This window comes from Apodemus sylvaticus, chromosome 3 (assembly GCF_947179515.1).
Source record: "Apodemus sylvaticus chromosome 3, mApoSyl1.1, whole genome shotgun sequence".
In the NCBI taxonomy this organism is placed as follows: domain Eukaryota; kingdom Metazoa; phylum Chordata; class Mammalia; order Rodentia; family Muridae; genus Apodemus; species Apodemus sylvaticus.
In genome coordinates, this window is record NC_067474.1 from 146,390,237 (window position 1) to 146,404,240 (window position 14,004).

The 14,004-nt window shown below is 41.9% G+C and overlaps 1 protein-coding gene across 3 annotated transcripts in view; it reads right to left on the reverse strand.

Moving 5' to 3' along the window:
• Positions 1-3,784: 3,784 nt before the first annotated feature.
• Positions 3,785-14,004, reverse strand: part of Stx12 (syntaxin 12) — a 38,412-nt gene continuing 28,192 nt past the window's right edge. For 2 of the 3 annotated variants that reach the window (XM_052177608.1, XM_052177607.1), the window contains exon 9: positions 3,785-4,717. In XM_052177608.1, the coding sequence (XP_052033568.1) occupies positions 4,562-4,717 (156 nt within the window). In that variant the 3' untranslated portion in view covers positions 3,785-4,561. Of the gene's footprint in view, positions 4,718-10,898; positions 12,939-14,004 lie in introns of those variants that run through there. The other variant, XM_052177609.1, reaches the window with a different exon arrangement.

The window sequence follows — 14,004 nt, forward strand, 5'->3', positions numbered from 1 at the left end:
TCATTCTTTTTTTTTTTTTTCCTCCAGCCTCCCTTTGGAACGCTGCATCCGAAAGCAGAACCCTTACTCGGTTGTGTCTTTCCGATCCTAGTCTGCAGTGCATAGCTCAATGGTAGTACGTTCATGCGCGAATGAGGCCATGTACCTCATTCCCCAGAACCAGTAATTTTCTGAGGTGTGGGGTTATCTATAGATGAGGCGTCTGTGTCAGAAATCAATTCCCCAGAACCAGTAATTTTCTGAGGTGTGGGGTTATCTATAGATGAGGCGTCTGTGTCAGAAATCATGTAGACTGTTTTTGAAAACTTTGGACAAATTGCAGCTCGGCACAGACTCAAACAGGAAAAAAGCGTCCAATTTTTTCAGACTTAACCAACACTCAAAAACTGATTTTGGTTTTTTCGAGACAGGGTTTCCCTGTGTAGCCCTGGCTATCCTGGAACTCACTTTGTTACCAGGCTGGCCTCAAACTCAGAACTCTGCCTGCCTCTGCCTCCCAAGTGCTGAGATTAAAGGTGTGTGCCACCACTGCCCAGCTCAAAACCCCTTAGGATTTTTCTCCGTGAGTCTTTGTGACTGTACTGTACTGCCAGTATTCTACTCAAAGCCTTCAGATGAAGATGTAGAACTCTCAGCTCCGCCTGTACCATGCCTGCCTGGATGCTGCCATGTTCCCACCTTGATGATAATGGACTAAACCTCTGAACCTGTAAGCCAGCTCCAATTAAATGTTGTCCTTATAAGAGTTGCCTTGGTCATGGGGTCTGATCACAGCAATCAACCCTAACTAAGACAGAGTATCAGGTTGATTTATATATATATATATATATATATATATTTGGATTTGGTTTTTTTTTTTTTTTTGAGACAGGGTTTCTCTGTATAGCCCTGGCTGTCTTGGAACTTATTTTGTAGACCAGGCTGGCCTCGAACTCAGAAATCCGCCTGCCTCTGCCTCCCAGAGTGCTGGGATTACAGGTGTGCGCCACCACCACCCGGCCAGGTTGATTTTTAAGTTATCAACTTTATTAAGTAGATTACAAAAATTTTCATCTGGCCTTCAAAGCACAATTTATCCAAAAAGAGTAGCAACTAATCGGGTCACTTATCAAATGATTTAGCAAGGGCTTGGAATGTAGCTCTATTGGAAGATATTTGCCCAGAATGCACAAAGCAACATTCAATATAGAGTCCTGTGTAAAAGTGGATGTGATGACACCCACCTATAATTCCACAACTCAGGAGGTAGAGATGGCAAGGTCAGAAGTTCAAGGTTACCATCATCTCCATAGCCAGTTGGAAGACAGACTGAACTATAGAAAACCTCCAAAAGGTTGCATGCAAGACCAACAAGTACTCTTAATTGCAGAAGCATTTCTCTACGCTCTACAAAATCAAACACTTGTGACTGAGCGTAGTTGGTTAAGGGGCAGGATGCTTGCCTAGCTTGTGCAAGGCAGTGCATTCCATAGCACCACAAGCACACATACAAAGGTGTCTGGCAACTGGTATGGAATTTTGAGTTTTGAATTCCCTTTCAGCCATGAGGTAGTGCTGAAGTTCTTTCTTTTCTTTTCCTTTTTTATTTTATTTTATTTTATTTTGATTTTTCAAGACACGGTTTCTCTGTGTAGAAACTGACCTGGAACTCACTCTATAGACCAGGCTGGCCTGGAACTCAGAAATCCGTCTACCTCTGCCTTCCAAGTGCTGGGATTTTTTGTTTGATTGTTTGTTTGGTTTTTTGTTTTTTTGGATTTGGTTTTTTCCAGACAGGGTTTCTCTGTATAGCCCTGGCTGTCCTGGAGCTCACTCTGTAGACCAAGCTGGCCTTGAACTCAGAAATCCGCCTGCCTCTGCCTCCCAGAGATGCTGAAGTTATTTGTAACTATGAATGACTGGATAAAATCTTGTAAGTTCAACTTTCAGCCCTTCATCTGTGGTCGACCTGGTGTGATCCACAAGACATCCAAGGTGTCTTGCCTTTGCCTTAGGATTCTCTACTCTGCTGTCCTGCCCCAGTCCATCGCAAGCACAGCTTCCGGTGTGTCAGCACTTAGACTGAATGAGGCCCTTACAGAGCAAAATGTTCTTTGTTTAGGTGCCAGTGGTGTTAGTGAAGACCAGCAAACTGGAGGACAACAATACAGTTACCTGAAATAAGGCTGCAAGGTTAGTTGTCATGGCATCTAGCCAGAGAGAGAGATTAATTTCTTAAGTTTCTAACAGTTCTCTACACTAGAATCTAAAGACATTAGTATTTTAAGATTTTGACAGATTTCTTTAAAATTGAAAGAGTTTCAAAAAAAAGTTAAAAAAACAAAACTGGGTGGTGGTGGCGGCACATGTCTTTAATTCCAGAACAATGGAGGCAGAGGCAGAGGAAGGTATATCTATGCCAGTTCATGGCCACCTTGATCTACAGAGGAATTCCAAGACAGCCAGGGCTGTCACACAGAGAAACCTTGTTGTGGAAAGAGGGAGGAGAACCATACAACAACAACAAGACATTAAAAGCTACCTGTACCAGCCGAGCAGTGGTGGCGCTCGCCTATAATCCCAGCACTCTGGGAGGCAGAGGCAGGCAGATTTCTGAGTTCGAGGCCAGCCTCGTCTACAGAGTGAGCTCCCTCCAGGATAGCCAAGGCTATACAGAGAAACCCTGTCTCAAAAAAACCAAAAAAAAAAAAAAAAAAAAAGTACCACTTGTAACATAAAAACAACAAAAAACTTAAAATGGTCAGATGTGGTGATACTGTACTTGTAATCCTAGCACCTGAAGGCACAGGCAGAAGAATCATAAGTTTTGCTACAATGGGCTGGAGAGATGGCTCAGCGGTTAAGAGCACTGACTGCTCTTCTGAAGGTCCTGAGTTCAAATCCCAGCAACCACATGGTGGCTCACAACCATCCATAATGAGATCTGACGCCCTCTTCTGGTGTGTCTGAAGTCAGCTACAGTGTACTTGCATATAATAAATAAATAAATCTTTGGGCTGCAGCGAGCAGAGGTCCTGAATTCAATTCCCAGAAACCAAATGATGGCTCACAACCATCTATCAACCATCTATGAAACTACAGTGTACTCATATACATAAAATAAATAAATCTTAAAAAAAAAAAAGTTTTGCTACAATGTGAGTTGGAAGCTTTAGTGGCCTACAGAAGACCTGGTGATCAAAGGGGGAAAAACACATGAGGTTGGATAGCTTGCTCAGCAGCACCCGACTATTTATGTCTTTAGCCTTCTCTCCTGGCCCTCATTTGTGGCATTCATACATACATACACTTACATACGCATATAAATGAGTCTTAAAAATATTTAGTATGATCAAATGAAGACTGGAAAAATTATATGGTGTAGTGGTTTCAATGTTAGGCCCAGGGAGTGGCACTGTTTGGAAGTGTGGCCCAGGAGTGGGTGTGTCACTGTGGGCATGGGCTTAAGACCTTTGTCCTAGCTATCTGAAAGTCAGTGTTCTGCTAGCAGCCTTCAGATGAAAATGTGTAACTCTCAGCTTCTCCTGTACCATACCTACCTGCATGCTGCCACATTCCTGCTTTGATGATAATGAACTGAACCTCTGATATAAGGCAGCCCCAATTAAATATTGTCCTTATAAGAGTTGTCTGAACCGGGTGGTGGTAGTGGTGCACGCCTTTAATCCCAGAGGCAGGTGGATTTCTGAGTTTGAGGCCAGCCTGGTCTACAGAGTGAGTTCCAGGACAGCCAGGGCTATACAGAGAAACCCGGTCTCCAAAAAACCAAATGCAAAATACCAAAAAAAAAAAAAAAAAATTGTCTGGGTCATGGTGTCTGTTCACAGCAGTAAAACACTAAGACAGAAGTTGGTACTGGGAGTGGGGTATTGCTGTCATAGGCCTGACTATGCTTTTGTTTGGAAGAATGTGGATTTGGAGATTTTGGATTTGGAATGCAGTGGAATGCTTTCAATGTGGTTTAATTGGCTATTCTAGTAGGAATATGAAAGACTTTGTTACTGAGAATGACTTGAAATTTGCAGACTTGGCCCAAGAGCTTCAGTGAAGAATTTCAATATGTGGCCTAGAGATTGTTTTTTTGTGGTATGTTAGTGAAGAATGTGGCTTTTTGCCCTTGTCTGAAGAGTCTACCTGAGGCTACAGTGAGGAGACTCAGCTTAGTTGCATTAACAAAGGAAGTCTCAGAAACGCCCATCATAGGCTTTGTTCTATTGTTAAGTCTCATAAAGAGCAAGGACAGCCAAACTTAGGCAGTGAAGGAACTGGAAAACAGAAAGCTGGTGATAATAGAAAAAGGGGGCCATGTTCCAGCTCCTCCAAGCAGCAGAACTCAGCAGGTTCAGCCATGTGGCTCTGGGTTTAGAGTGAAAAATAAAAGGAACTACTGGGACAGTTGATGCTAGTTACCTGGAGCTAAGAAATTAGCAGTAATTAAGAGACCAGCACCACTGAAATGAAATTTTCTGGAAAGTGTTTTCTGAGAGCGCAGAGAAGCTGTGTTCCAGAGATAGCCAAGGTTGTACCTCATGTTGCAGCTGGACTTGCTAATGTGTGAGAGTCACCCAGATGGTACTGGTTTTGAAGGCATGAGGGGGTCATGAGGAGCAGCTAAGGCTTGGCACTGTGAGAGGTCATGGAAGGCCATCTGAGAAGGTGCAGCCTCAGTTGTAGTTGATAGTCCAGGAATGATGGGGTCATCCAAAGAAGTTGAGGCCTGGAACCATGAAGAGAGCCTGTGAGAGACTATTGGTGAAGTCTAGTTGCAATGGAAGACCCCAGTGTATAGGAGATGCCAGTACCATGGGATGATCACCAAGAACAACAGCAGCAATGGAATGGAGTTATCCAGAGCCTAGAATGCTACAGAAAGCAGAGCTGGAGATGTGACCTGAACTCTTTGGAGGAGCTCAGATCATGTGTAGATCCTAGACATTGGAACAAGAAGCTATAAAGTTGACATTGCCTTGGAGACCCAAAAATGTTAGATTCCAGAGCCGTGGGATATCTGCCAAGGAAAGTTGCTAATAGGGAGTAGAACCAGTCCAGAAAAAAGAAATTGTTGCATTAGCAAAGATGAAAAAGGAGTTGGAAATCTGAAGATCACCTTGAAATCAGACAAGGAGATGCAGAGTTTGGAGTTTGCCCAGCAGGTTTCCTGTCTTGCTTTAGTGATTACAGTCAAGTGATTGGATGGCTCTTCGAAGAAACTTTGAACTTTGTTGTCGTTGTTTTCGAGACATGGTTTCTCTGTGCAGCCCTGGCTGTCCTTCAACTCACTCTGTACACCAGGCTGGCCTCGAACTCAGAAATCCGCCTGCCTCTGCCTCCCAAGTGCTGGGATTAAAGGTATGTGCCACTACCACCCAGCGGATCAGCTTTTTTTTCGAGACAGGATTTTTCTGTGTAGCCCTGGCTGTCCTGGAACTCACTCTGTAGACCACTCTGGCCTCGAACTCAGAAATCTGCCTCCCTCTGCCTCCCAGAATGAACTTTGAACTTTCAAACATTTTTGAGACTGCTATAGAATATGAGTACCTTTTAAGTTGGAGTCATTGTATTTTGGATTATGTTTAGGTTTGGCCCCCCCATAGACTCAAGTTTGAACAAGTCAGGCCTATGGGCCTATGGGCCTATGGGCCAGGGTGTGGGACGTAGTGGTTTGAATATGCTTGGCCCAGGGACTATTTGGACAAGTGGCCTTGGAGTGGGTGTGGGCTTAAGACCCTCACCCTAAGCCGGGCAGTGGCGCACGCCTGTAATCCCAGCACTCTGGGAGGCAGAGGCAGGTGGATTTCTGAGTTTGAGGCCAGCCTGGTCTACAGAGTGAGTTCCAGGACAGCCAGGACTACACAGAGAAACCCTGTCTCGACAAAAAAAAAAAAAAAAAAAAAAAAAAAGACCCTCACCCTAGCTACCTGGAAGTGAGTATTCTATTAGCAGCCTTCAGATGAAGATGTAGCATTCTCAGCTCCTCCTGTACCATCCCTACCTGGATGTTGCCATGTTCCTGCCTTCATAATAGACTGAACCTGTAAGCTAACCCCAACTAATTGTTGTCCTTGTAAGAGTTGGTCTTGGTCATGGTGTCTGTTCACTACAGTAAAACCCTGACTAAGACATATGGCTACTCATTATGAGCAGGAAGCTTCATATAGCAGGGTAAAGGATGAAAAGTGGACAAGGGGTTGTGGTGAAGGAGACCATTCTCCTGAAAATTTAAGTAGAAAATGTGCTTTCTCTAGGTTTGCCTTAGAGGAAGCAGTCTGACAATGTGGTGAGGCCAGCTTCTGTCAGTGTTACAGACTGTATATACTGGATAATGGTGGTTTGAAGTGTGAACACTCAAGATGACCACCCTTACAAGCTATGTGATCATGGGCAAATTACCTGTCTTAGCTTCTTGATTCACTGTACAAGGGCTGGCAAGATGGCTATGCAGGTAAGGTGTTTGCTTCCAACCTTGACATCCTAGTTCAATCCCTAGAACCAGATAGTAGAAAGAGAGAAGACACCTGCAAGTTGTCCTTTCCTACATGCATTCTGTGACATATACATGACCATCCAAAATAAACATAACAACAAAAATTAAAGGGTCTATCAATGGCTCAGTCATGAAGAGCACGTGTTATTCTTGCAAAAGTCCTGGGTTTGATTTCCAACACCTACATGGCTGGTCATAATCATTTGTAGCTCTACTTCTAGGGGATGTAACTCCCTCTTCTAAAACTCCTAAGCACCAAGCATGCATGTGGTGTATAGACATGCATGAAGGCTAAATACATGTAAAATAAAAATATAGAAAAGGGCTGCAATAAATCTCCCAGGTAGCCTTCCAGGTATATTAAGTATAAGAAAGTCTAGCAGAGTAGCTTACTGGCACTAAAGGCTCAAATATTCCACAAAGGATATTTACGTGCAAAGTACCTAAAGTCTTTACATTCCTATTTCAAGCTATCATTTCTGCCTTGAACCTTAGGGTGTGTGTATGTGGGGGAAAGTGTAATGGGTGTGTCAATTTTTATTTTGCCAACTAGGAGCTACAAATGAAGTTGCCATCTACCATCGCCTTCTCTGGCCCATGCCTGGAGTTAATTCAGGGATTCACCTATGTTGACGAAGGAGTTTACCACTAAGCTGTAACCCAAGCTCCATCTCATTTTAATATTTAAGTGCTCCTTTTTAAAAAAAAAAAAATTGGTTTTGTAGCACAGAGACTTTGATCAAGAATCTAGGTCCTTGGAGCTGGAGAGATGGCTCAGCTGTTAAGACCACTGTCTGCTCTTCCAGAGGTTGGGAGTTCAATCCCCAGCAACCAAATGGTGGCTCATAACCATCTATAATATGATCTGGTGCTATCTTCTGGCATGTAGAAGTACATATAGATAGAGCATTCATATACATAAAATAAACAAATCTTTTTTTTTTAAAGGAATCTAGGTCCTGTGTATGACATGTATAAAGGCTCAGGTCTGTTCCCCAGCATCAACAAAAATATGGGTAGGATTTGAGATGATGGTTCAGTCAATAAAGCACTTGTCTTGCTCGCCTGAGGGCCTAAGTTTAGGGCACTCAAACCCAAGTGAAAATCTAGGAATGACACTGAATGTGAGCCTGAATGGAAGGCAGACAGACCCAGGGCACTAAGCTGGCCCATCCCAACACCTACCCCATCTACGGGCTGCTGGTGTGTGAAGGGACAGGTCTGGCAGAACCAAAGCTGCAGGATGGGTCTCCATGGCACAGGGCAACAACAGGGTATGATAGGGGAGTCCCAGTGAGGATCCAGTATTGATAGCATAGCAGAAAACAGAGGCCTCAAAGCAGACCAATGACTCACTGCAATGAACATTTGTAAGTAAAGCTGTTTGGACAAAGGGTTATACTGTGTGACACACGGCAATTTCCCTGGCCAGACTTTTTTCATTTTTATTTTTTACTTTCTTTTGGGGGAGGTTACAAGGATGGAGAGCAAACATGGAACTGAGAAATTCGTGGGATTAGTTGGGGTGTATGATAGGAAATTCACACCAAAAAATTATGGGGGTAGGTGGAAAAAGAGAGAAAGGCAAAGCCCTGGAAGCTCGCTGACCAGCTAGTCTCACCTACTTGGCAAAGTAAGTTTGCAAGTGACCCTGTCTCAAACTAAAATAATAGGCACTCAATGTAGCATATGGTGTTACACATATGCATATGCACATGTTGTTATATGTAGCATACGGTGTTACACATATGCATGTGCACACCTACACGCATGTATGAGCTTCCCTCAGCCCCACCCTGTAAAAAAAATTGGAAAGAATATTCAGACATAATTAAAAATATAAAACAAAACCTTACTATAGCATTATTCTCATTTCTCCACAGGTAAAAACTTGGTCTTTAATCATAATCCAACTCTAAAATGTGTATCATTAACCATTGATTCCTCTTGTTTTATCAGGCTCGGCATCAAAGGTCTTTATCTGATCCACCTCCTTTGGCTTACAAGTGCCACTATAACTAACATAAGTTTATTCTTTGAAAATTAAGTGCTTTTTAAATCTCGAACTCCAGCTTCAGGGGACCTGATGCTGTATTCTCACCTCCTTGGGCAACAGGCACATACAAGGTACACAGGCACATACAAGGTACACATACATACATACATACACACACACACACCCTTCTAAACTATAGTTACATTGTAAAGTATTTGTACTTTGTAGTGCTAGAAAGCAATATTGGAAAGAATCCTTTAAAGCTTAGAGTTAAACATCAGGGGACCCCCCAACGCTGGGAAATGGAATGGCCTGAGGTGTGGCATGAGTTCTGTGGTCTGTACTTAGCCAAAGCAAAGGCTTCATTTCCATGACTAAGACAGTCTCTGAACAGAAAATGCAAGTCAGAACAAATAATGGAATATGAGGGGCTTAGTGTTTTATTTTGTTGACTGAATGGTAATTTATTTTCTTTCTTTCCCTGCTTTTTTTGTTGTTATATTCAAAAATAATCATTCTTTATTATGTTTTGTCCACAAAGGGTCACTGGCATAGAAGCTTGTCTGGAGGAAAAGTCTTTAACCTTTTCAATGACTTGCAAGATTTTGAGTTACCCTCCTGTCTATGGTTCTGGGAGGTTTTGTCTACTTTCTTCTACCAGTAATTCTTATCAGATCCTTCTCTGACTGTTGGCCAACTTGCCAGATCTTGAGTGATGTCTTTTGTTTCATCCTGCTGTGTCTTGCAGAAAAAGCCATCACTCTTGATAATTTCAGTAATCTGAATCCTGTTATTTTTCCCTTATGTCAACTCAGTAGGGCTTCTGAGATTATTTGTTTTTTGTTTTTTTACTTATTATTTTTTACATTCTATATTTTATTCTCCCCTCCCATCCTCCCACTGCCTGTTCCATAGCTTGTACCTCTTCCTCACTGCACTCCTTGCTTTTTTTTTTTTTTGAAAACAAAATTAAAAAAACAACAACAAAAAACAAACAGGCAGGGCAATGGTGATACATGCCTTTAATCTCAGCACTTGGGAGGCAGAGGCAGGCAGATTTCTGAGTTCGAGGCCAGCCTGGTCTACAGAGTGAGTTGCAGGACAGCCAGGGCTACACAAAGAAACTCTGGCCTGGAACTTCCTATAAAGGCCAGGACAGCCTTGAATTCATGGAGATCTACCTCCCTCTACCTCCCGAGTGCTAAGATTCACGGCCTTTATTACCCTGCATGCTTGGTAATTTCGCTTTGAGGTGTAAGTTTAGTTCAAATGTCACAGACTTCATACTGTGTGGGTAAGTATTCCTTAGTGAAATAAAAAAGATGTGTATGCACGTGGGTTTACACACACAAACAGAAATGCTCTGTGAACAACAATCTAATATGTATCAAGTTCTTATTGTGACATATTACCAATTAAGTGACTAGAATACTTTTATTAACTCTACATAGCACAAATTCATTTTAAGAGACTGCTAGGAGGGCTGAAAGACAGCTCAGCAGTTAAGCGTATTTGTTGCTTGTGTAGAGAATTAAGGTTTGGTTCCCAGTATACACATGGTGGCTCACAATCATCTGTAGTATTAGTGCCAGGGATCTGTCCCCTGCTCTGAATTCTGAAGGCACCAGGTACGCACATGGTACGTAGCCATATATACAAGCAAACATTCATACACAGAAAATAAAATTTAAAAATCTACTTTTTTTAAATTTATTTTTTGTATATGAGTACACTGTAGCTGTCTTCAGACACACCAGAAGAGGGCATCAGATCCCATTACAGATGGTTGTGAGCTACCAGGAGGTTGCTGGGAATTGAACTCAGGACCTCTGGAAGAGTAGTCAGTGCTCTTAATTGCTGAGCCAGCTCTCCAGCCCCCTTTTTTCTCTTTTTAAAAAGTTCCCAGCACTCCTAGAACTTTTCAATGTCAATAAAGGAAACTGAAAACGAGGTGAAAAGTAGATAGGAATATAGAAACATATTTACAATGTGCATGTTTAGACTAGACATCTGTTAGGAATTTTATAATAGATAGATAGATAGATAGATAGATAGATAGATAGATAGATAGATAGATAGATAGATAAAAAGAAGGATAGGATAGGATAGGATGGATGCAAGCACTTGATAAAATATGGGGTTTATGAACTAAGCAACTTGTCCAAATACCATCAACAGGTCACTGGTGGGCTAGGGTTCCTCAGGTATTTTATATTCCAGTCTAGTTTCTCCGCTGTGGCTGCACACAGTATGCATGTGGAGCAATTCTTATGTAGGAAATACACCAGACTAATGAAAGTTGAATATCTGAGCAGGGAGACCAGGGCTTCAGCACTTTTTAAAAACCTTTCTAAGATGAAGGCAAGAGCTACTGACCCAGACCATAGTGCCACCAGAGATAATCAAGTACAAAGCAGGTTCTAGGAATAGGTTTATTAGAGCTCCCTGAAAACTGCTACAACTCCAGGACGAGTTCCTACTTATTCCCACAGTCATCGAGACAGCCACCACAGTATTACACAATCACAGACACTTTGTTGTTCCCAATAGCTTTTCACAACAGATCCAATCTTTTATTTCTTGGACTGTCACAAATGATGCATCCATGTCCAATTATGATGTGAGAACAAGGATTTCCCTCTGAAGTTACCATGTGGGCCACTGTGTCATGCAGACAGCTTTTCTTCCTCTCCATCTTTCTCTTAAAAACAGTTTGATCTCAAACCTCTCATGTATCCCAGTCTGGGCTTGAACTCACAACCCACCTGTCTTGTCTTCTCAGGTACTAGAATTAGAAGTGTGTGCAAACCACAATTGCTCTCTGTCCTGTTTTTCAAAGGAAGGCAGCAAAGCCTTTTCTACTCGAAAGCCAAACCTTACCTGCTCTCCAGTCTTCTTGCAGTTCTGTGTTTCTCATGGCAGAACAGTTCCTAATACCTATGTCATGAGGATGTTTACTCATAAAAATAACCACAGAAGCTTGCGAATGTTTATTGGCATTCAGTAGGCAGGGTGGTGCAAACGTGTGAGAAACTTATGCATCTGGGCCCTGATTTCTCTCCTGATCACATTAGTGTAAAACAAGATTCAATAACAGTACGAGGGCTTGAAGAAACAAACATAAATATAGCCACAGTAGCCAGATCCTCTAATTCAGGGAAGGCTGGGCTGACGTTTCTGGCCTCAATTCACATTTATCTGAGAGCCTAAATCAGTTACACGCTCTCTTGACTGTTCTAGGCCTGTGAAAATGGGCAGTAGACAACATTTATATACAAGACAGAAACATTTTATTAAAACTGTTTTCATCTAAAACTACAGAGTTTGATCTCTTGTTCATAAATTAGGCTAAGTCTAACATCACTAAACCAGTATTATTTACAAAAGGAACCTTTGCTTTATCAGTAGGTTCACACAGAGTTACTTTTAAACCCCACTTCAGTCTAAATTTCAAAATCTTGCTATCAAAGCCAGGCAAACCTTACAAGGGTCAGGATCAGTCTTTGACAGCAAAATTTATCATTCACCAGAATGAAAGCCACAAGTGAGCCAGATGAAATCATTCCAAACAATCCTCATTTGCTTTCCAAAATCATGCTGTGCCTAATTCTTCAGTTCTATGCAGACAGGTGCAACCCAGCTGATTATAAGCATGGTAATGAACCAATCCTCTTTAAAACAGGATTGGGGTGACTTAGTGTGTAAGGATGGACTCTAAATACCAGCAGACAATAAAGTCAATTTACCTCAAACCCAGACTTCCCACACATCCTGGCAATGGGCCCACTCTGCAAGGTTCTTCCCATCTCATCTGAAGTCACAGGTGCAATGTTCTTACTCCCCAGTAATATATAGTGCCAAAAATCTTACAAAACAGAGAATGGACCCCTCAGAAACTAAATCAAAATGTTAAATAATAAAAATTACTGGCATATTGTACAGTTTCTCAGACTCTAATAGGCTGGCTCCAGAGGGAAATTTATCTCAGATACTCATAAAAAGATAAAGTTTGTGTATATACAAAAAGACAATTTTATGATGTAGTGTCACCTGTCAAAAAGAATATCCACAATGGAACTGTCAATAAACATTTGCAATAAAGGGCAATCAAAATACAAGAAAAAAGAAAACATACATAAGTTAATTCGTTATTTGAGAAATGAATAGAATGTATGCATAAAGTGATAAATACTGTCTCCATGTTCACTAATTCCAAGGACTAGTTAGTAGATAGATTCTAGCTAAATTATCACAGGACACTCTGGTACACACTCTCTTCTGTGGTCAGTTTGTTCTGGCAAGACTCCATCAAGCACTTGCCCTTGAAAACAACTCAGCAGGAGAAGGCTCTGAGGCAAGCACACTTCATTTAGAAGCAACCCAGATAACAACTACCAAGACCGTAACAATCACTGACAGGACAAGCACGAGGATACACATCTTCTTGCGAGATTTTTTCTGAGGAAAGAAATATTTAAAGACACTCATGAAACCAGTAAACATTTTTAAACCTAAAATTCAGAGTGCATCTTTATCTGACTCCTTGTCATTCAGAACACCCTTATATTTCCCTGCTGAGATGTAACCCAAGTGCTTGTGCATGGTAGGTAAGCACCCCACTTCTGAGTGGCATCCCCAGCCTATAATTAACTCTTAGCATGCATAAAGATGCAAACATCTTCTCCAAAATCTCAAGTCTCCAGTTCTAAGTATACTGCAAGTGTAATCATTCCCAAATACAAACTGGTGGAGGAGCTGTGCCTTTGTTCTGGGTATAATTTGCTGATATGACTTGTCTCACACTAGCCAGTTTGCTCTTGAATTGCCTCTACCTCCATGGCTGGAATTACAAGCATCTGCCACATCCACCTGTGGAAGCTTGTCCCCATGATCGACTAATGTCGTCCTGACTCATTTCTCTTTCGTTTCCTCCCCGTATATCCCCAGAATTCTCTTTCAGGTCTCCAGTTCACCTGTAGCTGCTGGCAGCAACAAAGCTGAGGATTTGGACTCCAGGTCTCCTGTTTGCTCTAACCACTGAGCCTTCTCCCTAGGTCCTTGTGTATGTATTTTAAAACCCACTTCACACCTATCAGATTGTATGTTCATTGTAAAATATACGAGCAGTAGAAAGAAAATAATCATCCATAGATAAGACTGTTAACATAAGATTCTATTTCTTTCTGCTTTCATTTGTTTCTGTTTTTGTTTCAGATAAGGTCTCACTATGCAGCCTTGGCTGGCCTGGAGCTCTCTCTTTACCGTCCAGGTTAGCTTACTCTATAGAGATCCACTGTCTCGGCCTCTTGAAAGCTGGGTTAAAGGCCATGCCAGCATGCCAGGCTCCTCCTGCTCCATCACCCGTGCACATCCCTCTTTGGAATAACTGCATCATACTGGATGTTTCATGTTCCTCTCGATAGCATTAGCACAAACTCTCCTTTTGGCTACCATCTCATTAACATCCTTTAGTTCCCACATACTACGACACTGAGTAGATGTGATTACTCTTTTACTACTGTAA